The sequence below is a fragment of the Stylophora pistillata genome, chromosome 2, assembly GCF_964205215.1.
Source record: "Stylophora pistillata chromosome 2, jaStyPist1.2, whole genome shotgun sequence".
Taxonomy (NCBI): Eukaryota; Metazoa; Cnidaria; class Anthozoa; order Scleractinia; family Pocilloporidae; genus Stylophora; species Stylophora pistillata.
Window position 1 is genome coordinate 13929701 of NC_142520.1, and position 27424 is coordinate 13957124.

At 36.1% G+C, this 27424-nt stretch overlaps 2 protein-coding genes across 12 annotated transcripts in view; both read left to right on the forward strand.

The window, feature by feature from the left end:
• LOC111346809 (uncharacterized) overlaps window positions 1–25668 on the forward strand; it is a 26982-nt gene extending 1314 nt beyond the window's left edge. Inside the window, exons 3-21 of one of the 6 annotated variants that reach the window (XM_088748985.1) lie at window positions 218–601; window positions 871–1266; window positions 1776–1945; window positions 2041–2100; window positions 2781–2988; window positions 4185–4292; window positions 4449–4536; window positions 4762–4864; window positions 4930–4973; window positions 5893–6025; window positions 6126–6229; window positions 6542–6644; window positions 6774–6924; window positions 7005–7086; window positions 7276–7342; window positions 7738–7826; window positions 8072–8192; window positions 8469–8510; window positions 25497–25668. In XM_088748985.1, the coding sequence (XP_088605111.1) occupies window positions 218–601; window positions 871–1266; window positions 1776–1945; window positions 2041–2100; window positions 2781–2988; window positions 4185–4292; window positions 4449–4536; window positions 4762–4864; window positions 4930–4973; window positions 5893–6025; window positions 6126–6229; window positions 6542–6644; window positions 6774–6924; window positions 7005–7086; window positions 7276–7342; window positions 7738–7826; window positions 8072–8192; window positions 8469–8510; window positions 25497–25628 (2585 nt within the window). In that variant the 3' untranslated portion in view covers window positions 25629–25668. Of the gene's footprint in view, window positions 1–217; window positions 602–870; window positions 1267–1775; window positions 1946–2040; window positions 2101–2780; window positions 2989–4184; window positions 4293–4448; window positions 4537–4761; window positions 4865–4929; window positions 4974–5892; window positions 6026–6125; window positions 6230–6541; window positions 6645–6773; window positions 6925–7004; window positions 7087–7275; window positions 7343–7737; window positions 7827–8071; window positions 8193–8468; window positions 8511–8625; window positions 9225–25339; window positions 25382–25496 lie in introns of those variants that run through there. The other 5 variants (XM_088748984.1, XM_088748982.1, XM_088748986.1 and 2 more) reach the window with 5 other exon arrangements.
• On the forward strand, window positions 16579–25050 carry LOC111346807 (adhesion G protein-coupled receptor L4). 6 transcript variants are annotated; one of them, XM_088749031.1, is made up of 13 exons: window positions 16579–16797; window positions 17598–17627; window positions 18113–18502; window positions 21020–21107; window positions 21344–21434; window positions 21530–21579; window positions 22658–22790; window positions 22895–22998; window positions 23357–23459; window positions 23832–23913; window positions 24101–24167; window positions 24569–24657; window positions 24930–25050. In XM_088749031.1, exons 1-12 carry the CDS (start codon window positions 16764–16766, stop codon window positions 24597–24599), a joined length of 1203 nt encoding a protein of 400 aa, XP_088605157.1. In that variant the 5' UTR covers window positions 16579–16763; the 3' UTR covers window positions 24600–24657; window positions 24930–25050. The 6 variants fall into 6 exon arrangements, with proteins under 6 accessions (XP_088605157.1, XP_088605156.1, XP_088605154.1 ...); XM_088749030.1 differs by lacking the exons at window positions 24569–24657; window positions 24930–25050 and adding an exon at window positions 23601–23751 and having other exon boundaries at window positions 23832–24167; XM_088749028.1 differs by lacking the exons at window positions 21344–21434; window positions 21530–21579; window positions 22658–22790; ... (4 more) ...; window positions 24569–24657; window positions 24930–25050 and adding exons at window positions 18768–19145; window positions 19418–19608; window positions 19704–19763; window positions 20433–20639; window positions 20781–20845 and having other exon boundaries at window positions 16580–16797; window positions 21020–21093.
• Window positions 25669–27424: the final 1756 nt, after the last annotated feature.

Here is a 27424-nt window from a genome sequence, read left to right on the forward strand (position 1 = left end):
CGGGAATGACAAAACGAGAACGAACGTTTTAGGTTCTATATTATGTGCAGAAGCCATTTCTTTCTTTTTGAAAGGGGCAGTGCAGCATCCTACTAAAAATAGAGCCTACAAATGAAAGTTTTGTTACATTTTGTTTTGTTTTATCTGACTGATTTTGACATACAGCTGAAATATGTGGAAAAGGTGTGTTCTTGCTTTATTCTCCATTTTTTCCTAGAATGCCAAAAAAACTTTTCTGGAGATTCCTACTACGTGTTTATGAAAGAAAGAAATACTTGGAATCAGTCCAGAACACTATGTCATAAACAGGGAGGCGACCTAGTTTCCATTGAAACCGAAGAACAGTGGGATTTTATCAAAAGCGTAATTGAGTATTACAATAAGCCAAACGAGACAACTCGGTGGCAGGTTGGTTTAGAAAAAAAGGCCGGCAGCTGGATCTGGCTGACTGGAAGACCTCTTACCATTTGCAAATGGGGAAAAAAAAGGCCAAATGGAAAAGGAGATGTAGCTGCAATAAGATGGACACGAAAGGACAAGTTCATTATTATTGACGTTCCAAGGAATAAGTCTAGACCTTCTATTTGCGAAGTTACCAAAGGTAAGACAATAAACGGAAACTAGAGTCTTTGACTGCTAGGATCAAGTTTCTGCTTCGGACATTAATCGGTTTTGAGTAGCTATGGGTGTGTTACTAGCTGCGATACGTATTTTTCAATAATGCAAAAAGTAGCTGCCGTTAACTCTAACTAAATCATTGCTTTATTGCGAAATATTGCTGTTAAGGGATCGATTTGTTCTCTTCCTACGTTTAATATTCAACTTCTAGATCTTTTGTTTATCATTTACAACTTTTTGCGCGTTATTCAGGTATTGGACAAAATTATTCGCAAGGCTGCGGCAAGCACGTCGTAATACCTTGCAAACTGGAATATGGCGAGAAGAGCTGGGTACAGAATTGTACATTTTCTGCCTATAATTTCAAAATGAACTGCACTTTTGGTACTTGTGGGCTCTCTTCTGGCGAACTTTATACGGGAAAAATGTGTGCTAAGACTTTCAATCTATTGGTACAACAATGTACTCACGAGTCACACGTGGCCGTGGGTAGTACCTATCACCAGACTTGCAACGCTACAATGTGTAACATTACAGAGCGAGAACAGAAATGTACCACCAAACACACTTGCTATTGTGAAGGTGATCAGTGTAATCAGAATTGCAGTCGCATAAGGTGTACGCAAACTTGCAGAGGAATAAAAACCGGTCAGTAGAAAAAAAAAGCTAATAATGTTGTTTATCACTGACATGTTCAAAGTGTTAGCTAAATAAGCAATTCGAAATAAAATTCAGAACGATTTGTTTTTGTCAGATCGTTTTATTGTCATTGTTTATACTTTCCCTAATGTAAAACGGAGTGGTGTTTCCTTTAGGAGCGAAAAGTTCTTGCGAAAACGGGGGGCCTTTGAGAACTTAGAAGGCTATTTTGATTTCAGTCTTGTCTCAGTTTTCAGGGATCACTATTTTAGACTCGAGCTCAATTGGAGCATGCGAGCGTGTAATCAAAAAAGTAAGTTTACGAAAAAGAAATCAACCTACATTTTTACTTATTTAATAAAGCAAGCAGACAGCTAGGCGGTATAATTGCTGATTTTCCTAATATACGAGGGATCATCTATAAAACGCATGGAAACAAATGCAAAAATAATAAATTTGCTACAAGAAATCATACTTTAGTCCCTCTTGATTGCACTTTCTAATTTCAACATTTTCAGGGGAGGTATCATCATGCTCGCGGTCGCCGTCACCATCACTGTCACAAAAACCTAACACGCCGTCGCCGTTGCCGTCGCCGTCGCCGTTGCAGTCTCCGTCGCCATCGTCGTCGTCACAGATACCACCAACAGCAGCATCATCACATTCATTGCCGTCAATTCCAAAGTTGGTGCGTGTTTTAATAAATCGTAGTCCTTGTACTTCTCATTTTTCTCGATTTTCGATGGCGCTTCATAAAAATGATTGCCAATTTATTTATCCTAGGCAAATGAATCTCTTTCCAAACTTTACAGAATAGATATCACCAAAAATACTTCTCTGCAGGTATCTGAGTTTGATATTGACTTATTTATCATTATGCAAAATGCATGTGAGATAATTGGTGACATGCAGGACAATGACGAGTAAATGATTTCTTGGAATCAAATTTTCAAAGGGGAAGATTAATGATGTTACGAAATATTACATGAAATCAAGACATCAAAATAACTGGATACTTGATCCTTAGGGTAGACTTCTGCGAAAAGGAATGGAAGGTAAATTATGCAAGGTTAATCTCATCCTACTCATCTTTTTCTGGTGCACGCTCTGGCTATCAGTGGATATCAGTTGCGTTGTTATGGGAATTTACAAGCTTTTATAATTTTTTAAGAGTTTTTCTAATGCTCAAATGAGGCCACCGGATGTACTTTGATATTTAGAGGTAAAAATACAGGAAAACGAAATAATAGTGGAGTTATAAGGCATTTTATTCATCGGTTTTTATATCATACGAGCAGACATTTCGCTGATTGTTCGTTTCTCACTTCTACTATGATACTACGCTGGACGCACTGGTAGGCTTGTGCGAAGCTCGCGTAGACAAATAAACCTCTTTAAAGTTTTTAACTTTCGAATTTAACTATCACTCGCCAGCTAGGCACAGAACGCTTGGATCATTAACTTGACTGAAGCTCATTACAACTGCTTTGCATCTACTCAAATGAATTTTTATGTAATTACAGAAGGCTATGGGGATCTTCGAAGACTTCATTACTAGTATCGAAAACGTCACAAAACTTGTTGACGGCCAGTTTGATATGGAAGAAGTAGGAGAAAGGAGAGAATCCATCTTTAAGGTGGCAGTCATCATGGAAGAAATTGCCCTAAATTATAGCAAACATCACCTGGACAGAAGAAAGGATTCAAAAAAATTCGATAGCCAGAAAATGGGTGAGTCGGAACACAGATACCTATTAAGATTTATGATTATCAATTTCATATTTTTAAGATAAGTGCTGTATTTTGACGAGCCTGTAAGGTGAGTCAAAATACAAGCAACGAGTAAAAATACTCAGTGATCTTACACAACAAAACGTTTAATAAGAGATTTATTATCCAACACGCCAAATGTATTTCAGTAATTTTCTATCGCGTATTTATTAACTTTGTTGTTTGGTTATTTAACTAGTTATTTTAGTGCGATATCTATGTAGCCTTAACTGTAAAAAGAAAAACTGAAAAAACCCTCGTAAGGAGTTGCATTGAAGTATGTATGTGTGTATCTATTGTTATTTCAGTGCGTGCGAATTTCGCGGATATTTATTTAAGGGGAGTACGAGACAGTAATATGCAAAGCGGAACGGAATTGGCGCTGATTCTATTTTCCTCAGTATATGATGGAATTTCACTGTCGTCTGGCTGCTTTTCTGCGTTCCACTTATCTAAAAAACTTGGATCAATATTTGCCAGCCATTCCGATTCATCGTCGTGAGAACAAGGATTTGAATTGTCCGCCATGTTTTTTCGTAACTTCAATCCAATTCGTCGCTTGCGCGATCTGAGAAAACCTGTCTAACCGGTTCTCTGGAGTAGAATACCACGAAATGTTTGTACTCGTCTAAAGCGTTATTTGTACTCTACGAGGTACAGTTGGATGATCGTGGTTATATTGAATGCTAGGGTCAACATAACTCTAGCTAGGGTGTTCTTTTCTGATCGAATGAACTATCACCTACACGAGCTAATAAATATGGCAACTGCTAATTGAGAAAAATCACTGTCGGATCAAATCGAACCAACAAATTCCTTTATTGGTAATTTGCTCTTTCTGTAATAACGGAAGAGAGAAATTAGGATATTTGCGAAAATAAATCAAATGAAGAAAGAGTTGACTAAAGGATAAGAAAATGTAACGAAAAGAAATGACCAATTTCTATTGTTTACAACATGCATTGTTGGTTGTTTAGAGAGTGGATTCGTTGAATGAAAGATGCTGCGAAGAAAAGCGTGTACATAATCTTCGAGTTATAATACCAAAATGCAGTAAAAGCCTGCCCCGAAACCTACTTGCTCATAAATGGTTCATTTCAATTTTATCCCGGGTTAATTAATTTTGTTTGACGTCATTCGTTGTTCTTTTCTGTCAGTTCTGAGTATCAAAAAGGCCTCCCGCCGAAACGCAAGCGGATTCCATTTAGGGAAGGAAGAATGGCAAGCGAGCATGAATGTTTCTTCTGAAAATTTTGTGGATTATGGTTTGTATCGACAGCCTTTTAAACTTTTAGATGTACAATAACCTTCTGATCTCTCGCTGTGTTCGTGTTGTAATGATATTTCCATTATAAATAATAAATTACACCATCAATGTGCTTTGATTTTCGCAGTTTTTGTTTTGTTTTCTCTTCTTTAAGGACAAGCTGTTGTTGGGTGCGTGTACAAGGATCTCCATCAGTTACTACAGTTGGAAAAGCCCACAAAGAAAAGAACAGGCATTACAAGGTTATGTAACTTCTCGTTTGCTGTTGTTATCACACATCAATATACGAAACAATTTTCACGCTCAATAAAGTCGATGTCACAACACCTTTACGAGATCCTCGACAAGTCATTCGTTGACTTGTTTAGTGTTTCAGAAATGAAGTGAACTGAAGTGCACCATTTGTTTTGTCAAAGTTGCGACATTATCCCAATCTGCTTCACTTTCGAGTACAATATTCTTCACAGGCAAATAGGTTCCAGGATAATGGTCATCGCTATGGATCCAAAACCAGAAAAATTGCGACAAAATGTAATCTTGAAGTTCAGGAACCTAGAGGTAACAGCAAAAGTAAGTTGCTATCACCTGACCTTCTTTGAGTTGAATTTTTTCATAAGGATGAAATAATCTTTCAGGAAGAAGGAAGGAAGAGATGCGCGTTTTGGAGCGGCAGACAAAGGTGAAAAACTAGAATATTTTTTTTTGTTTACTCTGGAATTAAATTTTCCACGAGCTCAAACTAACTGAAGATGATATTCATGTTATTTTGGTTGGGAAATTACCGAAAGCGAATCATGATACCGTTCATGAAGAGGTCTTGAAGAGGTCTGCTGACCAGTGAGATCTCGCGAACAGAAAAAAACCAAGAAACAAGTGTCAAAAACTCCCCAATCGAAAAATATGAAGCACCGTAACGTGAGACAAAGTTTACAAAACGCCGGTGACTGTCAGTTGTCTTTTTTTTATTTTTTGAGAAAATTTTATCAGTTTATATGTGTTTTAGAGTTACCTTTCCTTGTTTTTTCTTTGTTTGGCTGATAGATAGATAGTTATGATGTCTTTAATTTTGTGCGTTTGTTTCTTGTTTATGCGTTGCCTATTTTAATTTTGTTTTATTACGTAAGGTAGGGTGTAATTGTCATTTTCGCATTTATTTCGAAACTGTACCCAGCCCCCCATCGCAGAGTCTGAGAGTCAACCTATCAAAATTCAAATGTACGCGTAAAAGGAAAAGTTAATATTGGTTTTTCACCAAAATCGAACGCAGTGGACAATATTTTGACGGTCTAACTGATCGATGTAAACCAAAGTATCGTGTCTGATTAAAGTTCCATTATTATTATTATTGTTATTATTATTATTATCATTAGATATTTTAACACATTTTTTTTCAACTTTCAAGCATTTTATCATGATTTTTGTTATAACTTTTTGTGATTATGATGAATAAAGGATTATATTCATTAACAATTATTATTATCATTATATTATTATTATTATTATTTTTATTTCCATGTTGAGAATATGGACGTATTGGGCGGAATATGAAATCATTGAATCAATTGAATTAGTTAAAGAGGTCATTTATCCTCTTCCAGTTCTATGTCAGACGGATTTTCATTAAAAGGATGTGATCTAGTTACATCGGAAAGAAACCCGGAAGAAACTATTTGCAGCTGCAATCATTTGACTCACTTTGCTGTATTAGTCGACTACAACAGCGACTCAAAGGTAAAAAATTGATTTTCACTTCAACTCAGCATTGTTTTAAAATACAACTTTAGGTTTATAAACATATCTCTGGCTGCTCTTTATCACATTTATGACGCAGCTCACCGAGGAGGACGAAACTATTCTGGAAATTACAACCTATGTGGGACTAAGCCTTTCCATTATTGGGATATTTTTGACAATTATTCTATATTCCTTCCTCACGTAAGTACTATAAACATGCGACTAAATAACTAGTATTTACATAACTTCCAAAATTTCGGGCTCATATCAGACTAGTTCATTAAAAAAAATAATAGGAAAATTAAAAAAAGTCAATTAAAAGGAAATTAAAAGAAATTAAAAAAAAAGATAAAATGGTAATTATAGTTGAAAAGGACGTTCAAATAGAATAAAGATAGATAGCGACAGCGACTAAAATGGATCAACTGGTACGACATAAAATGAGTAGCATACGTTGTCAAAAAATGCTTTGTCAGTTTTTGCTCTATCTTGTTTGTTTGTTCGTTTCAATAGAGATGTTCGTCAGCCTCTGTCTCAAATACGACTTAGTCTTTCTGTCTCCCTCGGAGCTGGACAAATGATCTTTCTCGCCGGTATAAATGCCACAGAAAATAAGGTTGGTGGCATTTCCATTTCCACGCTTTAATGTAATCAATAAATTTTCAGGGCTTAATACATTCTGTGGAAAGGAGTATATATATATATATAAAAAAAAAACAATAACAATATATTTCTCCTCTTACAGGCTGCCTGTGTTACCGCAGCAGTACTCATGCAGTATTTTTTGATGGCCGCTTTCTTTTGGATGCTGGTGGAGGGAGTTTACCTATACCTATTCGTTGTGAAAGTTTACAACATCACTGAAAAGATGCACATGTATCACGTCATGTCATGGGGTATTTTTATTTTACTTGTTGTCGATCGTTGTTACCTTGATTATTTTGAGTTGCGTTAACTTCCTCTTATCGATGCTTAGGTTTGCCCATCATCGTGATCGGCATTTCACTTTGTATTGCTGCTGGAAGAGGTGGACTTCATAGTTATACCAGCGATAAATAGTAAGAAAATCACTATGTGCTGGTTTCTTCCCTTTCTCCGTCTTCCCTTTTTCCCTTTTTTAAGTTAAATCGATTTTTTTGTTGTGTTTTGATTTATGTTTCGCTTTGTAGGTGTTTTGACACCGTGACTGGGTTAAGCATGTTCTTTACATTTTATTTCTATTTTCTTTTATTCTTTTTCGTTTCAAGTTGCTGGCTCTCCTCCACTAACAATCTCGTCTGGATATTCATCTCATTCGTGGTGTTCATTGAAGCTGTAAGACGTCGATTGATAGATTCCTAATTATTATTTCTTATATACCGGGAATGATTGCTGTTGGAGGCTGCTCTTTCCTTTTTTTCTTAGGAAACAAAGAATGCCTTCCTGTACTCGACTACTATACCCAAAGTTTGCAATCTTCCTAATTCTTTTCATTTACACGATGTTTTCAGTATTTTGATATTTGCAGTATGAATGAACACTTGTCATTTCTGAACCAAGAAATTGCCTAGCTTACCACTGAAATTGCTTTATCTCTCTTGAAGCAAGTAACTGGAAACTGGAGTTGCAATTGCCTGTGGGGATTCGTATATTCTTTTTCTCTTGTAACCAGGATAGATAACATATTCTTTACTTTACGACATCCGAAATGTACTTCTTGCTTGTTTCAGCTCAACATTTTGATACTCGTCCGAGTCATAAGGGAGATGACCACACTTGTACAATCTACGAGGGAATACAACCATCTTCAGCAGATAAGGTTGGATAAAAACTTTAACGTTTTACCAAACAATTGTAATGAATGGAGTTGGGGTGAAACAAGATGAGGAATACGCAGTTTCTTAAGGGATGTAAAAGAATGACAGTTCTGAGGTATCTGCTTAGGTTCCTCACTAATTAATAATTAACAATGAGGCGTACGGCTGCATCTAAAACGTTAACTAATCATGTGAAGCAAATGAACGTCCATTCCACATTTTATACATTGTTGTTGTTGTTCTTCAGACTTGGCATAAGAACATGCGCGGTGATGATTCCACTGTTGGGCTTTACTTGGCTATTTGGTCTTTTGTTACCAATGCACAAAGCTTTTGCCTACATTTTCACCATCTTTAACTCTACACAGGTGAGCTTTTGAGTAAAACTGTCGAACATCAGTTTTCTGTGCTCGTATTTGATTGCTAAGACTACTTATTCTCTAAGACCACACCCTTTCACAACCATCAGATAATATTTCTCTTTTCCATCAGATGACACTTGCTGTATTTAGTTTTCATACCCGTTTTTAATGACCTTTTATAAGGAAACTAAACGCAATAATAAATTCCCTGCATCAAATATCTCATACTGCTTACCAGGATCTAAAAATTAAGTCTGATCTTGAAATAATTTTGTGTTTTAGGGTTTCCTAATATTCGCCTTTCATTGTGTGCGAAACAGCCAGGTAAGGACATAAAAAAAAGGAGTATGTACATGGAAGTAGTTATAGTTTTTGACATTTATAAGGATTTGAGTGCTCAGCAACTGATACATTGTTGCCCGTTCATGAAAACCCACAGATTAGAGAGCGATTTAAAAGGAAGATGAACACCATTTTTCCATCCACTGCAGATCGAGGAAACTCCAGAAAGAGATCCACACAAATTAATCCAAGTGGTGCCAGCGATGTGTGGCCAGTTAAATTGCAATCGTTCAATGAGTAGCTGTATATTTGAGAAAAAAAGTCTCAATTGATGTGTGGTAATGCGAAGTCACTTAGTATAACGGAGTTGATGAAAGTAGATCGATGTTCAGTCTCGTTGTGTCAGTTAGCCGGGTCGTTCTGATTATTGCGATATTTCTGAAATGAGATGACTATAATGTTAGCCCTTTACCATTGAGCGCACGTTAAAGCAGTGAAGAAACTAGTCTGGCTAGAAATAAAACTTTGGATGGGCCGTTTTGAATCCTAAATATTTTAGATGTAAACAAATGCATTTTCTGTGCCTTTACTTGTATCAGATCCAGTTTATCGTTATGAATGTTAAACACTCTACCATCCCGTTCAGTTAGAAAATCATTTATAAAATCGATTAAATTAACAGAAACATCCGTATCGATACCATTTAGAAAAATATGTAAACATTGACAAACAAAATAGATTTCCACATGTATTAAGTCCCCTCTTGTGTGGCTTCTCAGATACATAAATCTTCAGGAATAGCAAATGACGCGAGCTTTAGCTCGTTTTGTCCACAAGGGGTCAAGGGTTGAGCAAATTTTCGTCGATATAAAAACCAAGGGTGGGAGGGAAACAGCGCGGCAAATGAGTCAGTATTTGAGGATCTTTAAAATAAAACTCGGGTCGTTCTTTAGAAGGTTCTCCTTTATTTTAGTTTATACATATTTTGCCAGAAATAAAAGAATCCAGTATTGAGGAGAATGCAATTTAAGACCCAAGGCAACATTATTTTCAAGTTTTTTTTGAGCTACACGCAATATAATGTTTTCAGGCCGCCTTCTGGAAAGAAATGCTGCGTGCTTAGAAACATTTTATGATGAATCCAGTGTCCAGCCCATCCTGACTACACAAACTTCCGGTAAAGAGACAGCTGCCTGAAAACTATTTGTAACTTTTGTACAACTAGCATTTGTCCTACGCCTTGGACCAAGAGTCTCCTTCTCTATCCCCTCGTTTCTTTTGACCAAACGCATTAGAACAATTTATCAGTGCGATGGAGTAAAATAATGTTTCAGCAATTTAAGGCAATTAAATGCCAAATGGTCTATTTTACAATTCCTTTGAATTTCACTAATTTGTAGATTGTTAGAAAACATCTTCCAGATGTTCAAAAAACATCTATAAACTAAGTTAAACGCTCGAAATATTGCAGTTTTCACGACATGTAGCCAATCCGTACGTTCTCGATAAACGACCCACAAGTATTACAGCTCTAGGGACTGTCGATTTAAAATAAAGGATTTACTTACCTACTTACTTACTTTTACAGAAAAAAAAGTTTTCCTTTAATTTTTGCACGTAAAAAGGGATCGGGAGAACTGTTTTAAGGTAACCATCACAACTCTCAAATTGCTTTTGCTTTTGCTTTTTTGTCTATGTTTTTTTTTTGGTTTATTTTTGCGCCGCCTAAGTCAAAATCGTTTAATGGGTAAGCTTCCTTAAAGAACAGCGTTCAGAAGTTTTGCTCTGTTGCACTTTGTAAAAACCAGTCGCACTCTAATAAAATTGTCACACTTTTCAATAAAAAGTTGTCACACTTTGTCGGAAATAACTGACCATTACACCTTCTTATATAGTAAATTGTCGCCCTTTGTAATAAACTTCGTATAAATGATCAGAGGAGGAGTAGACCCAACGATCAAACATCATCCTTGTCAATGTTGATATTAATAACAATAAAGATAATGATAATGATGATAATGATGATCATAATAATAATGGTAGAGGTAACAATTATGACGATGATAATTCTCCAATTCTGCTCTCCATTAGTGTTTTTCATGCAGACATTCTAGCGCTTTAACTCAAAACTGTAAGAGATCGAAGTTGACTAGACAGACCTCCAGAATACAAACTGCCGCCTGGCAGACTTTCAGAAGCCTTCGTAAAAGTAACATTTTCCAAAAACTTGGACCAGGAGTCTCCTTCTATTTTCTCTGAGTTGATCACACATATTAGTGGTAGTAGAGGAGTTTAGCCGTGAGAGGAAGCAAAATAATGTAGCAGCAATTGTAATGCCAAAGAAATCGTGATTGACTATTTTTTTATGGCTACCTATATTTTATAATAAATTCTTAATCCAAATTTCAAAATCAACTGCGAAATGAAGGGGTCATGCCTCCCATTGGTGAAAAGCATACTCATGTTTGAAAAATTTTTAGTGATTTGAATTTTGGTGTTCGATCGACTAGTACCAAACTATGAGGACTTTCTATTTCACTACTGCTGGATAAAGATGGTGATAAATGGAGATTGTTTCGTTAAAAGTGCACACGAACGATTTCCATTGACGAGTTTCGATGCATCAAAAAAGACGATCGAGTAAACGTTGCGAACGAGAAGTTTTTGATGCATCGCAACGATGGTATGATGTTTTTTATTCATAAAAACTGACATGCATTTCAAAGATTGGAAGTGAACTACTGAGAAAATTCATCGTTCGTCTAATCAGAGACACGAACGATAGTTACTTCATAATATAAATCTCAGTGTGTATGAAATAAAAAACGTTTTTTAAATCTTTATATTTGTTGCTTCTTTATATATGCTGTAGTATAATCCCTCTCAGGTAACATTGTCTCTACTTTGACAAGCCAGCCATGAAAAGAGGTTCTTCTTGACTTTATCAATTTGTAAACCAACCCTTTTCCACATGAAATGTGAAATGTGTTAAATACTGAATACATGTTAAGTGAAGGGAAAAAGTGCCATTTGTTTAAGTCTAGCAGCTGTCACTGAGTTCGTCTCCGACGACTGTGTGACATAGGTTTGCTGTTAAAACAAACCCCAATCTTGTAGGAATTTATGCCAAACGCTTCAACAAGGTATTCTGGAAGAATGTTTTGCTTTATTATCACGTACAAAGTAAAGTTTTGTATATAAGTTAGTACATCTATAAACACAGGCGGCCCAAGCGCTCTGTGTGTGATTTTCAGGTCTAAATAAAGTTCATTAACGGCGATAACTAACATATTTTAAAAGATCTAAAATAAGCATATGTGTGGGCCGTTAGAAAGAAAAATTATAAAAAAAATTAATTAAAAAATTATAAGGATAATTAGAGCAAGGAATAAAACTTGTGAGGTCTCTTTACCTTTTTTCCTTAGCCGCTTTATTGTCAACGATCGTTTTACGCTGTTCTGGCGACTTTCTTTGTAACGCGGGTGGTGCTAAAGCGCCTCGGGTCGAGTTGCACGCACGACTCCCCAAACGGTGTTGTTAGACGATGGGGCAAAGTTAACAACTTTCCTCGTGATCCCCTCGAGATTCAGATAGATAGACACATGGATAGCCTTTATTTTAAAACGACGAGTATTAAATCTACATGAGCTTGTGGGGTCGTTTGCAATGAACTAATCACTAAATGTAATAAAAACTAAAACCTAGGAGTACGTAGAGAACATCTAAACTTAAACCAGCGGTGCTTACGAATGTGGAATTGTAAACATAAATTGAAATATAAGCAAAGTCATCTTTTTTAAAATTACAAGTGGATGCAGACGTTATCTCAAAACTGAATTCAATAAAATTAACTAGAGATTTAAGCTTTAGCCTGAGGTCACCATATGGAATATTTTTAGTCAGGGCACTACAATTGTTAGTCACTGCATTCCACTGGACCGAGCCTCTAAACGCGACAGAGCCCTTATAATAGCCCGTGTTGAAGCGTGGAATAATTAAGGAAGTGCAAACCCGAGTTGAATAATTTGTGGCCCGCTTCTTAAAAATCAGATCGATTAGTATAGCAGGTAGCCTATTGTGGAAAGCTTGATGAAAACAGATAAAAATGTCTGATTTATAATAAATAGACAGAGTCGGCCATTGGGCCCGTTGTATGACATAACCATGCCGTGTCAATCGGAAAATTTAAAATAAGTTTAACAGCCCTACAATGAAGTCTTTCTAGGCACTGAAATGAGTCGGAATTGCTGCAAGATCCCCATAGTATAGGACCATAAGTCACTGAAGGCAAAATGACCTTAGAATAGAGATTCTGACGAACGATACCGGCCCCAGGGAGAAATCTCGACTTCTTAAGTAGTCCTAGTTTTTTATCAAATGATTTTTTTAAGTTCCAGCATATGCGGAGTCGAGGTCAGTTTCTAATCGACGGTCATTCCCAGTAATCGTGATTTCGATACCCATTCAATTGTAGAGTTTTCAATGAAGATCGGGGGGATGTTAATCGGGGCATTTCTTCTATTAGTGAGGCACCACTCGTTTAGTTCACGGAGTGCAGAATTTAACTGGGCAATACTTTTTTCTTCTGTGTCGCTTATGCAGTAAACCGTTGTGTCGTCTGCAAACATGTAAACGCATCCAGAAGACACAGAGAACGGGAGATCTTCGTGAAAAGAGTGAAGAGCGTTGGCCTCAAAACGGACCCTTGAGGAATTTTATTTGATCAGATGCACTACAATATTTGAATCCCGTAGTAAGGGCAAAAGGATTACGCATACCTACAAAGCGATTTAGCCAGAATAAGTGGTGAAACGGAGCGGTTCTCGGATCGATGCAACGGAAATTGGAAACTTTTGCCATTGGAACAGGTAGGTAATAGCTAAGCGCTCTCGCAGGTGGAAATTTTTTGGGAGATCGGTCGGTTTTTGTGAAATTTATCGGCATTCGAGTGGCGGCGGTTGGTGTTCAAGACCGGTTGAAGTTTCCAGCCTTGAAGTTTTTTATGCACAGTTCACCGCTAGCACCACACGCGTTACATAAAAAGTCGCCAAAACAGCATTAAAAGGACCATAAGCGAAAAAGCGGCCACGGAAGAAAGGTATAGAGACTTCATACGATATATTCCTGGTTTTTATTATTCTTTTTAATTTTTTCTTAATCTATTTTATAATTTTCCTATTATACAGTTGACTGGTGACACCGCACGCGTTAAAAAGAAGGTCGCCAAAACAGCGTTAAAACGACCGTTTGGCAACAAAGCCGCTACGTGAAAAAAAGGTAAGGAGACTTTACAAGTTTTATTCCTCGCTTTTATTATTCTTGTAAATTTTTCTTAATTTGTCTTTTTTAGTACATACGCTTAAAGTTCGATCTTAATGTGTTAGTTATTGCCATTAATGAACTTTAGACCCCAAAATCACACACACTCACATCCAACCCATATTTGATATCGGGAATTATGGACTCTCAAGCGTTTTAATACATAATGTTACATACTATTACGTAATACTACCCACGAGATGATTGAGGTATCCTGTAATTTGACAAGTTATTTAGCTTCATTGCCACATTGAAGGTAATACTAGAAACAGTGATCATGAAAAGCTATTAATGATGATAATTGTACTAAAAAGGAAATGTCCTCTAGAATATTTTACTTACTAATTGAAAGAGTAACCAAGTATGAGCTAGATTATCTTGAGTAGCTCAAAATAGGAAGTAACAAAACTAAAGAAATTGTGAAAGAAAGTATGAGCAAGATTTCGTCCAATTTGGATGTGAATCGCTTTCATATTCCCGCACTGTTTTGGCTTGAATTTGTAGGAGACGTTTTAGTGGCTTTTATTCCCGCTTTTTATTACAAAGGGAATTAAACTCGAAAAACTTCTGAATAATCAATAGGGAACGAAATGAATAAGTAAATAAATATATGGAAATAACGGAAGAGATATATTTTAACGCGCTTCATAAAGGTATGCTAGATTTGGTACAATGCTAAGCGATTTGAAAACAATCAGCCGCAATGAGATAATTATTCGGTTTTGCAAATGAAGTGGTCTTTGTTATTCCCAATAGTTTTGTCTTGACTTAAATAACAACATCTTACATCTTTGATACCATCAAGGGTTCTTGGAAAACAACAGCTTAGTGACCAACCCTGTGAGGTTGTCGAGGTTACTATGACAACATGTCACCTGGGAATTGCAAAATATGGTTTCCTTCGCGGAAAATTTAATTCCTCATTTGATAATCCTCCAGCCGTTTTACTGTATGTATTAAGCTACTGTTTCCACGACTTTCCTTTGACTCATTTAAGCAATGTTAGAAAACATTTTCTAGACGTTCAGCTCCTCCCTGTGGCAATAAAATAGTGCCAATACAATACAATACTTTATTTATCCACGCTACATCTAGGAGTGATTAATTAACAACTATTCACAGAAGTGGAGGTGGTTAGTGGTGGATATTTACCGAACCGCGAAGCGGCGAGGTAAATATTCACCGCCAACCACCGACACTGAGGGGAATAGTTGTTTTAGTATATACTAAAACAGTGAGATAATGTACACCACCAAAAATTGATTTTAATCTATACATTCCAGCAACGATTCCAACATTTTCTCGTGCGTAACGATCCAGCGCGGCTCGGATCGCGGTAAGTGATTTTTTGTTTTTGTTGTAAAACCTGTCGTCTCGTTTTTTCGCTGACAGATAAAATTTCTGAAGACATTTGTTTAGCTCTAGTGGCGACCTTTCTTCAAATGATGTTACAAACTCGTTCTGCATTTGAAACCATTCTGTAAAAAATACCATTTAACTTTGATTTTGAAGTGAACAAGTAAGCTTATGCAAGATTAATTTGCATCTGTAAACAAAACCTTTTTCATTGGTTTTTATCGATAAACTCCCGGTTACCATTACCTTTAAACACAGCCAAACCAAATTTAGTCGCTTTCTGTGTTTTCAGGGACTGCTTCGTCGTCATTTGAGTGATTTCTTCGCTTGTCACGGATGCAAACCGGTACGCCATTTTTTCCCAAGTTGCTCGGAGGTAAATAGCAAAGGATATTCGGAGTTTGACTAGCCAATCTGAGCGCGCCTTCAACGCTATCCACTGTTTTAGTATATGCTAAAAACTCGTTAAAACATGTTAAAAATATAAAATGTTAAACATAATAAAATGTTAAAACATTAAGAAAGCTACCCTCGACTCTTTCCGAAAAAAGCCTTCCTCTTTTTACCCAGGAAAAGGGATTGGGATACAAGCCTATAAAATAATTTTATATTCTCGAGTTTTCTCTATTGCATCACCGAAGCCAAAAAATCGTCTTTTGATAAAACCGCCTGTAAGTTCTCAGTGTCGAACTTTTTAATAATTGTCGGGCTTTGTGATAACACTTGTCGCATTTTGTGATAAAAAAAGCTGTTGCGTCTGACGTTTAATCTCTTTGAAATGCAAATCAAGTAATCGAACTAAAATGGAGAAAAGTTTTTTGCGTCAGGAAATTGTGTGGTAGAATTTAATAAATACTTGCATGAACATGTTACCGAATCAGTCCCTCCGGCGAAGTCAATGATATTTCAGTTTCGACGAATAGCTTCATCTTTCTTGATCAATAGATGGTAATGGTTTTTATTCGTGCAGATGGACAGATGGGACACTCGCATTAACATCCGGTGGGCAAGATGGCTTTTGCGACTAACCGTTGAAGTTTGGCCATTTTATGGCATACGTTTAACTGATTTTTGTTTTCCATCCCGTTAAAAGGAAAAATCTTTAGTTTGAACATTTTTGTTCGACTTATGGCTAAAATAGATCAATTTTCTTATGCCTGACGGCTAATCTTTTTTGCTATTTCACAGCCAACGGTTAATTATAATGTGACTCTGCTAATTTATTAGACAAATACTGTTTTAAGCGAGGCTCAAGAATTAGTTTTTAAAATAAATAAAAGCTTATTTTACTGACTCACAATAATCTGCCGTGCTATTACGAGCTTTTTCATATCGTGTTTTTCCTAGTCGTTACTGCGTAAAACGGCACTCTGCACCTGGTGAAAACAATCTGATTGGTCCGTTTATGACGGAAAAAATACAGTTTAAATACACTCACGTCAGAAAAAAAAAGTGATGGAGTCTTGTTATGTCTATTAACCTGTACCTCCTTCAAATGTGTTTGAAATTCGTTTAAAAACTTACCGCAGAAGGATTGCGAACCAAGTCACCAGCCGTTGGAAACTTATGCGTGTCTTAAACCTGAAAAATTGGGTGGTGAATAAGAATTAATCTGGTAAAATGTTCACAGCCCTGTCTATAAGTTGTGTCCTGAGTGAGTACAAGCTTTGCTACATTTCTTGGTTAACCTTTAAGCAGGTAGCGACTGATTTGGTAAAGATGTCTCAGTATTAGAATATCCCACAGCCCGGCCTCAGCCAAAATGAACTACAAAAGCAATAGTTAGGAGGGTCTGTTTTAACTTATTGATAATTTAACAAATTCACTTGAGGAACGTCTGCTTAGTTTTATCATGGAAGATAAATGAGTTGATAAATGAATAAATGAATAAAACTTTTGGAGGAGAAGTGTGTGACGATTTTATGGAATGGTACTTTAGTCTCAATGCAACATTGGTTATGAAAGAATTAAACTATAGAAAGACAGTTTTTCGGTTTTAAATTGTTATTCATGATTGTTATGTTTTGACGGTCTGTGCAACAGCTTTGGGCAAAGATATCAAGTGTCAAAGGAAGAATACAATGAATAGTAACAATAGTAATGACAAAAGTAGGAAACATCACCTACGGTAAACAGAAGGCAAGTTTTCTTTATGAAAGAAAGTAGAGTATTCTGGAATTGTTCTCTGAACAAACTCCACCTCTTTGTAGAAAAAGTTAATTCCAATCCTCGAAAGGTAAATATTTCGAGTTATCAATGTTTCCGTCGTTTCCTTGATTCAGATGGATTCAAACGTCCTAGTTCAACACACCTCAATTATAGTTTTATAATAGCCACACAAACTGGTCAAACTGGTGATCTTTTATCCATGATTCGTACAAAATTACTTTACCATATTAAGAGTAATATTACTACCATGATGGTAAATGTATCTTTTAACATTCTCTCCTGTAGTTCTCGTGATAGTGAGCTTGAAAGGAGCTGGTAAGTCTGCAAAGTTAGATTATTTCTAACATTTCCCCCTCAAAAACCATTGACCTGATAGAAAACAAAAACAATCAAAACAAAAAAGCAAACTAATAACAAATATAAAATTAAAATGAGGAACAAAATCGAACATCCGAAAAATAGCTCATTAATCTAACGTGCAGAAGACGACCTACCGTCACAGCACAACTGATGCGAAAGTCAGATGTAGGTGAGTGTTGGCAAACAAAAAAGCAAAGATCGTCGAAAAAAGTTATCTTTCAGATCCCCAATCTACCACGTATAGGTTAAAATAACTAAAAAACAAAACAAGAATAAACCCAGATATTCAAAGCAACGACAACAGAGATACTTTTAGGTTACATATTCTGAGCAGAAGTCACCTCTTTGTTTGTGAAGACATAAATAGATTTCTAATTGATTTTGATATTAAGTTTTCAACATGTCAAAATTGTTCTTGTTTTTAATTCCATTTTTCTAAGAAAGCCAAAGAAACCGTGCCTGTACTGAAGATTCCTGCTACGTGTTTAAGAAAGAAGAAAACACATGGAAGGAGGCCAGAACATCTTGTCAACAACAGAAAGGCGACCTAGTTTCCATTGAAACCGAAGAAGAGTGGGACTTTATCAAAGGCGTAATAAAAAATTACACTAATCAAAACAGTACGACTCGGTGGCAGGTTGGTTTGGAAAAAAAGGCTGGCAAGTGGATCTGGGTGACGGGAAGACCTCTTACCACTTGCAAATGGGGAAAAAACCAATCAAATGGAAATGGAGATGTAGCTAGTATAACATGGATAGGAAAGAACCAGACCATTCTTTTCGATGTTCCAAGGAATACATCAGGACCTTTTATTTGTGAAATTACCAAAGGTAAGATAATAAACAGAAGCTATGAAGTATTTAAATACCAGGATCCAGTTTTCTACCTCGGACAAAATTGGGTTTGAGTAGCTATAGATGTGTTAATAAATACGATTCGTATTTTTCACTAATGCGAAAATTAGATGCCCTTAACTTTAACTTTATCATTACTTTATTGCAAAATAGTGTTGCTAATGGACCAATTGGTTCTTTTCCTACGTTTAATATTCAACTTCTTCTGTGCATCAATTGCAATATTTTGGGCATCATTTAGGTACTGGACATAATAATTCGCAAGGCATCTGCAAGTACGTCGGAATACCATGCGAACTGGAGTATGGCAAGAGGAGCTGGGTACAGAATTGTAAATTTTCTGCCTATGATTGCAAACTAAACTGCACTTACGAGACCCCTTCCGACAAATTTTATGAAGAAGAGTGCGATGAGACTTTCAATCCATATGTACAACAATGCTCCTACAAATCACACGCAGGTAGTACCTATCACCAGATCTGCAACGTTACAAAGTGTAATCTGACAGAGGGCGAACAGAAATGTACCACCAACAACACTTGCTATTGTGAAGGTGATCAGTGTAATCACAATCGCGGTCACGAAAGGTGTACGCAAACTTGCATAGGATTAAAATCCGGTTAGTAAAACAAAAAATCCATTAGTGTTATTTATCACTGACATGTTCAAAGTGTTTACTTAATAACCAATGTGAAATAGATTTAAGACGCGTTTTGTTTATGTTGTCGTCATTGGTTATACTTGTGCTAAGGATAGGCGGAGAGATGTTTTCCTAATGGATGAGGGATCATCTGTAAAACAAATGGAAACAAATGCAAAAATTAGAAATATGAAATAAGAAATCATAATTCTTGAATGGATTTTTAAGCTTTTTTTTTTTTTTATTTTCAGGGGAGGCATCATCATACTCGCTATCGCCGTCGCCATCACTGTCACAGACGCCATTGCTGTGTAAAACGCCTTCGATGTCGCCGTCGCCGTTGCAGTCACCGTCGCTACTGATGTCACTATCGCCGTCGTCACAGATATCATCAACATCATCATCATCATCTGCATCGCTTGCAAAATCAGTTCTAAAGTTGGTGTGTGTTTTAATAAATCGAAGTCCTTGTACTTCTCATTTTTCTTGATCTTTAATGGCGCTTAATAAAAATGATTGTCAATTTATTTATCCTAGGCAAATATATATCTTTCCGAACTTCACAGAATTGATATCACCAAAAATACTTCTTTGCAGGTATCTGAGTTTGATATTGACTTATCTATTATTATGTAAAATGCATGCGACATAACTAGTGACGTGCCCGACAATGACGACTAAACGATTCGTTGAACCAAATTTTCAAATGAGAAGTGGTGTCACGAGATATTACATGTAAGGAAGATATCAAAATAATTGGAGAGTTGATCCTCGAGGTAGACTTCTATGAATAGTAATGGAGGGTAAATGATGGAAGACTGATTCTCTCCTACTTCATTATCTTTAGCTGGTGCACGCTCTTGATATCAGTACATATCAGTTGGGTTGTCGTAAGAATTTCCTAACTTTTTTATTTTCTTTTTTATAACTTTCTGATGGTTAAATAAGGCTGTAGAACGTATTTTCATATCTAGAGGTAAAGACACAGGAAAAATGAAATAACAGCCGAGTTGTAATGCCTTTTATTCAACGTTTCTCATTGAATATGTGCGGAAATTTTGCATATTGTTCGTATCGTACTTCTAGTCTAATACTAAACTGGACGCACTGGTAGGCGTGTGCGAAGCTGACGTGAACAGATAAGCTAAACTTTAGAACTTAACTCTCACTCGCCAGCTACGTACTGAACACTCGGATCTTTAATTTGATCGATGTTCGTTACAGCTGCTTTACGGCTTCCCAAATGAATTTTCTATATAATTACAGACGGCTGTGAGGATCTTTGAACACTTCATTATCAGTATTGAAAACATCACAAAACTTTCCGACGGCCAGTTTGATATGGAAAAAGTAGGACAAAGGAGAGAATCCATCTTTAAGGTGGCAGTCGTCCTTGAAGAAATTGCCATGAATTATAGCAAGCATCATCTGCTCAAAAAAAACACTCAGAAAGGATCCATAGCCAGAAGATGGGTGAGTCAAAACACAGTTATCTATCAAGAATTATGACTATCCACTTCTAGGTTATATAGACTACAAGGGAGTATTCCTGAATGAATTTAATCTCGAGATAATTGATTTTTTGCCGTCGTTTGCTGTTTCTTTTGTCGTTAGTTCTGAGTATCTACAACGTCTCTAGCCGACGCGCAAGCAGATTCCATTCATGGAAAGAAGGGCAAGTGAGCATAAATGTTTCCTCTGCAAATTTTGCGGACTATGGTTTGTATTAAAAGCCTTCTAAACTTTTAAATGTATAACTCACTGTATTTGTGTTGCGATGATATTTTCATTATAAATGATAAATTATATATTCAACGCGCCTTAATATTTTGTTTTGACTTCTCTCCTTTAAGGACAAGTTGTTATTGGCTGTGTGTACAAGGATCTCCATCAGTTAATACAGTTGAAACGGCCCATAAAGAAAAACATAGGCATTACAAGGTTATTTAACTTCTTGTTTGCAGTTTTTATCACACATAAATACGTGAAACAAGTTTCACTTTTAACCAAGTCGATGTCACAAAACCTTTACCGCGAGAACCTCAACTAGTAATCTGGCTGTGACTCCATGACTTCCCCAGCATTTCAGAAAGAAAGTTATTTGAAGCGCCCGTGTGTTTTGTCAAAGTTGCTACCTAACCTCAAACTAATTCACTATCATACAATTTTCTTCACAGGGACGTAGACTCCAAGATAATATTCGTCGCTATGTATCCAAAACCGAAGAAATTGCGAGAAAGTGTAATCTTGAAGTTCAGAGACTTAAAGGTAACAGCAAGAGTATATTATTATGGTCTGACCTCCTTTGTTTTGAATTTTTTGATATAGATAAATTTTTTGATATAGATGATTTTTTTTTTCAGGGAGTGGAAGGACGTAAGGTGTGTGCGTTTTGGAGTGGCTTCAGAGAAAGGTTAAAATCGGGAAAGTGTTTTTTTTTTAATTTTACTTTGGAGTTAAGCGTTCCCCGATCTCAAACAAAATGGAGATGATATTTGTATTATTTTGGGGTTCAGAAATTACCAGTAGCGAATCATCCTACCGTTCTTGAAGAGGTCTCACCAATCAGATCTCGCGAGCAGAGAAACAACCAAACAATTGACAAAACATCCCTAACTGACAATGATAAAGTTTACTAAACGCCAATGACTGTCAGTTAAGTCTGCTTTTGAGAAAATTTTATCATTTTTTATTTACATGTGTTTTGGAGTTACTGTACCTTGTTAGTTTTGTACTGCTGATAGAATAGTTATATTCATCACAATAATTTGTTGACTGTTATGGTTTCCTTCATAGTGTGCGTTTGTTTCACGTTTTTCCGTTGCTTATTCTAAATTCATTATTATTATTATTGTTAAGATCCGCCCTAATCTGCCTAGGAGGATCCAGAACAATTAGAAGGCCCAAATTGGATTTTACTAATGTAGACCTAGATATTCAGAGTTCAGAGGCTGCCATTTGTTAGTTACTGTCTTTATTTTTCTTAGATAATTTGTTAGACGACATTTTCATGTATTTTCTCGATTTTTTACGGATTCTATCTTGATTTGTAAATATTTTTGATGATTAGAGTGAATTATCGTTATCATAGTGTGTATCCTCTAGTTGTTCTTACATTTTTATTTGAAGCATTATTAGACATTGTTTTTATTTTCAACCATTTTATCATAACTTTTGTTACAATTTTTATGACTATGGTGAATAAAGGATAAGTTTTATTTAAAAAAAAAATTATTATTGTAATTTATTTTATTATCATTCACATTATTTTATTTAATTTTTTAATCACGTAAAGTAGGGTGTAAATGTCGTTCTCGCGTTTACTTCAAAACTGTACCCAGCCCCATTGCAAGGTCTGACAATCCACCTATCAAAACTGACATCTATGCACAATAGGATGGGATAATTAGTGAGCAAACGATAAATTCATTAACTTATCCACTTTTTTTCTGAAAGAATTCCTCCCGGAGATGTCATTTCTCTTCTTTCAGATCTGCGTCAGACGGATTTTCAGAAGAGGGATGTCATCCTGTTACGTCGGAAAGAAACTCAGAAGAAACAATTTGTAGTTGCAATCATTTGACACACTTTGCTGTTTTAGTGGACTACAACAGCGACCTAAAGGTAATGAATTCATTTATCCTTCAGCTCAAGCATTGTTTTAAAATACAAACGCGTTAGGGTAATAAGTGTATGTTTAGTTGCTCTTTATCACATTTATGACGCAGCTCACAGGGGAGGATGAAACTATTCTGGAAAATATTACCTACGTGGGATTAAGCCTTTCCATTGTTGGGATACTTTTGACAATTATTCTATATTCGTTCCTCACGTAAGTACTATAAACATGCGGCTAAAGAGTAAGTATTAACATGACTTCGAAGATTTCGGGCCTAAATAAAACTAGTTCATTAAAATAATAGTAATAGTAATAATAATAATAGTAATAGTAATAATAATAATAATAGTAATAATAATAGTAATAATAATAGTAATAATAATAGCAATAATAATAGTAATAATAATAGTAAAAAATTTCGAAAAGTTCTAAAACAAATGATAAAATAAGAATATAGATAGGAACAGCGATTAAAATGGATCAACTTGTACTAGATAAATGAGTAGCATATGTTGTCAAAGAATGCTTCGTCAGTTTTTGCTCTGTTTTGCTTGTTTGTTTGTTTCAACAGAGATGTACGTGAGCCTCTGTCTCAAATACGACTTAGTCTTTCTGTGTCCCTCGGAGCTGGACAAATGATCTTTCTCGCCGGTATAAACGCCACAGAAAATACGGTTGGTGACTTTTCCAATAATATTCGTTAATTGAATAGATTATTTTTCAGGGCGTTATACATTTTGTGGAGTAAAGCATAAAAAAAAACAAAAAAAAACAGCAACAACAACATCAACAAAAACATACTTTTCCTCTTGCAGGCTGCCTGTGTTACAGCAGCAGTATTCATGCAGTATTTTATGATGGCCGCTTTCTTTTGGATGCTGGTTGAGGGAGTTTACCTTTACCTGCTCGTTGTGAAAGCTTTCAACATATATGAAAAGATGCACATGTATCACGTCATGTCATGGGGTATTTTCATTTCACCTGTTGTGAGTCATTGATACGTTGATTATTTTCAGTTACTTTAACTTCCTCTTATCGATGTTTAGGTTCGCCCATCATCGTTATCGGCATTTCACTTTTTATTACTGCTGGAAAAGGTGGACTTCAAAGTTATACCAGCGATAAATAGTAAGAAAATCAGTGTGTGTCTGCTACTTCCTAACCTTTCTCCGTCTTCCCTTTCTCCTTTTTCTAGGTTAAATCGATGTTTTGTTGTGTTTTGATTTGTGTTTTACTTTGTAGGTGTTTTGACACCGTGCCGGGGTGGAGCATTTTCTTCAAAAATTCTTTCTCTTTTTTTTTTCCTCGTTTCAAGTTGTTGGCTCTCCTCCACTAACAATCTCATCTGGATACTCATCTCATTTGTGGTGTTCATTAAAGTTGTAAGTCCTCCATTAATAGATCCCTAATTATTACTTCTTTTATACCAGGATTGATCGACTGCTGTTGAAGGCTCCTCTTTCCCTTTTTCCTACGAAACAAAGACCGCCTTCCTGTACTCTACAACTAGGCTCAAAGTTTACAATCCTCCCAATTCTTTTCATTTACACGATCGATGTTTTCATTATTCAGATCTTTGCAGTATGAATGAACACTTGACTTTTCTGAACCCAGAAATTGCCTAGCTTACCGTTTAGTTTGCTTTATTTCTCCTGAACCAAGTAACTAGAGACTCGAGTTTGCATTCCCTGTGGGATTAAAACTTTTATTCTTTCCACTCCACAAGACAGATAGCATATTCTTTACTTTACGACATCTGACATGTATTTCTTGCTTGTTTCAGCTCAACATTTTTATACTCGTCCAAGTCATAAGGGAGATGACCACACTTGTGCAACCTTTGGGGAAATACAACCATATTCAGCAAATAAGGTTGGATAAAAAACTTTAATGTTTTACCAAGCAATTGCAATGAATGGAGTTACAGTAAAGATGAAGAATACACAGTTTCTTTAGGGACTCCTCAAGGAATTTAAAAGAATAACAGCTCTAAGGTACCTGGTTAAGTTGCTCTCGAGTTAATTATAAACAACGAGGCGTATGACTTTATCTAAAACGTTCACTAATCATGTCAAGGAAAGGAACGTCTATTCCGCAGTTTATACATTGTTGTTGTCGTTGTTGTTGTTGTTGTTGTTCTCCAGACTTGACATAAAAACATGCGCGGTGATGGTTCCCCTGTTGGGCTTTACGTGGCTATTTGGTCTTTTTTTACCAATACACAAAGCTTTTGCTTATATTTTCACCATCTTTAACTCTATGCAGGTGAGCTTTTGAGTAAAACTGTCAAACATTAGTTTTGTGTGTCCGTGTTTGAATGCTCAGACTACTTATTCTCTAAATCTGCGCCCTTTCACAACCATCAAATAATATTTCTTTTTTCCATCAGATGAAACTTGCTCTATTTAATTCTTATCCCCTTTCTTAATGACCTTTTATAAGGAAACTAAACGCAATAATAAACTCCCTGCATCAAATATCTCATACGACTCTCAGCCACTGCTTACCAGGATCTAAAAATTAAGTTTGATCTTGAAGTAATTTTCTGTTCTAGGGTTTCCTAATTTTCGCCTTTCATTGTGTGCGAAACAGCCAGGTAAGGACATAAATAAACTGACGATGTACATGAAAGGAATTATAATTTTCGATATCAATAAGGATTTGAGTGCTCAGCAACTGATATTTCCTTGCCTATTTATGAAAATCCACAGATCAGAGAGCAATTTAAAAGGAAGATGAACACCATTTTTCCATCTACTGCAGATCATGGAGACTCCATAAAGAAATCCACAAAAATTAATCCAAGTGGTGTCAGCGATATGCGAGCAATTGAATTGCAGTAATTCTATGATTAGATGTATAATTAAAAAAAGAGTCAATTGACGTTTGGTAATGCGCTGTCACTTAATATAACAGAGTGGATGAAGGTAGATCGATGCTCAGTCTAGTTGTGTCAGTGAAGTTAGCTGGGTCGTTCTGATTATTGCGACATGTCTTAAATGAGATAACTATAATGTTAACCCTTTACCATTAAGCGCGCTCTAAAGTAGTGAACAAATAGTTTGGCTAGAAATGAAAAATTTGGATGTGCCCTTTTGCCTCCTAAGTATTTTAGATGTAAACAAACGCATCTTTTAGATCTTAGACTTTGCTTGTATGATATCCAGCTTATCGTTATGAATATTAAACACTCTACCATCCCGTCCAATCAGAGAATAATTACATTAACAGAAACATCCGTATCGATACGATCTAGAAAAATGTCTAAACATGGACAATCTAAAAATATTTTTTTTACATGTATTAAGTTGCTTCTTGTGTGGCTTGTCAGATACATGAATCTTCAGGAATAGCAAATGACGTGAGCAGTAGCTCGTTTGGTCCATAGAGAAGCAGTGCTGAGCAACGTTTCGTCGATATAAAAACCAGGGTGGGAGAGAAATAACGCGGCAGATGAGTCAGTATTTGAAGATCCTGAAAATAAACTCTTGTCCTTCTTTAGAAGGTTCTCCTTTATTCTAGTTTCTAAATATTTTGCCAAAAAAAGAAAAATTCTGGTACTTAGCAAAATGCAGTTTAAGACCCAAGGCAGCATGATTTTCAAGCTTCTTTTGAGCTTTATGCAGTAAGAAATAAGGACGTTTTCTGGAATGAGGTGCTGCGTGCTAAGAACCATTTTATGATGAGTCCAGTTTTCAGCCCTTCCTCATATAGCTGGAAATGAAAACAAGTATTGTTTTATGTCTGTGTGTTTGGCATCCAGGGACTGGACACGGATGGTGAACGGAGATTCAGGGCGTCTGATAATATGAAGGTTTCACTCAAACTGTGGGAGAGCGTAGATGACCAGACAAGCTTTCGGAAAACAGACAGCTGCTTGAAAACTATCAGTAGCTTTTGTGAAATTAGCATTCGTCCTAAGGCTTGGACCAATAGTCTCTTTCTCTGTTCCTTCATTTCTCTTGATCAAACGTATTAGAACAATTTAACAGTGCAAGGAAGTTCAATAATGTTTTAGGAATTGAAGACAATTGCAATGCCAAATGGTCTATCTTCTAATTGCTCTAAATCTCCCTGATTTGTAGAATATTGCAAAACATCTTCTAGACGTTGACACAACATCTATAAACTAAGTTAAATGATCGAAATATTGTAGTTTTCAAGACGTTTAGTTAATTTCACCTTTTAGATATGTCGTTTTGCTATTTTTAGTTTTTTTTCCATATTTTATTTTTTTTCTTTTGAATAAACTAGTGAGCAGCAATTCTGCAAACAGTAGTTGCAAAACTTCTTTACTCCCCGACGCGTTTCGTCTGTCATAGACTTCTTGAGGGAGTTTTACAAGTACAACTAAACGCCTGTATTTATAAGCCAAAGTTACGGGGGCCAATAACCATGGAGGCTTGGCCGGACTTATGAACAGGCACAGACGAGGTTGTGAAAAATTTTAAAAGACCCCACAAGTATCACAGCCCTAATGACTATCGTTTTAAAATAAAGGACTTACTTACACATATACTTACTTACCACCACCCTGTAGAAATGAAGTAAGCGTCGCTCTTGTTATAACAGGTCTTCTCGACCTTTTACAGAAAAAAAAAAGGGGACACTAATTTTTTCCCGAAAAAAGGGATTGGGA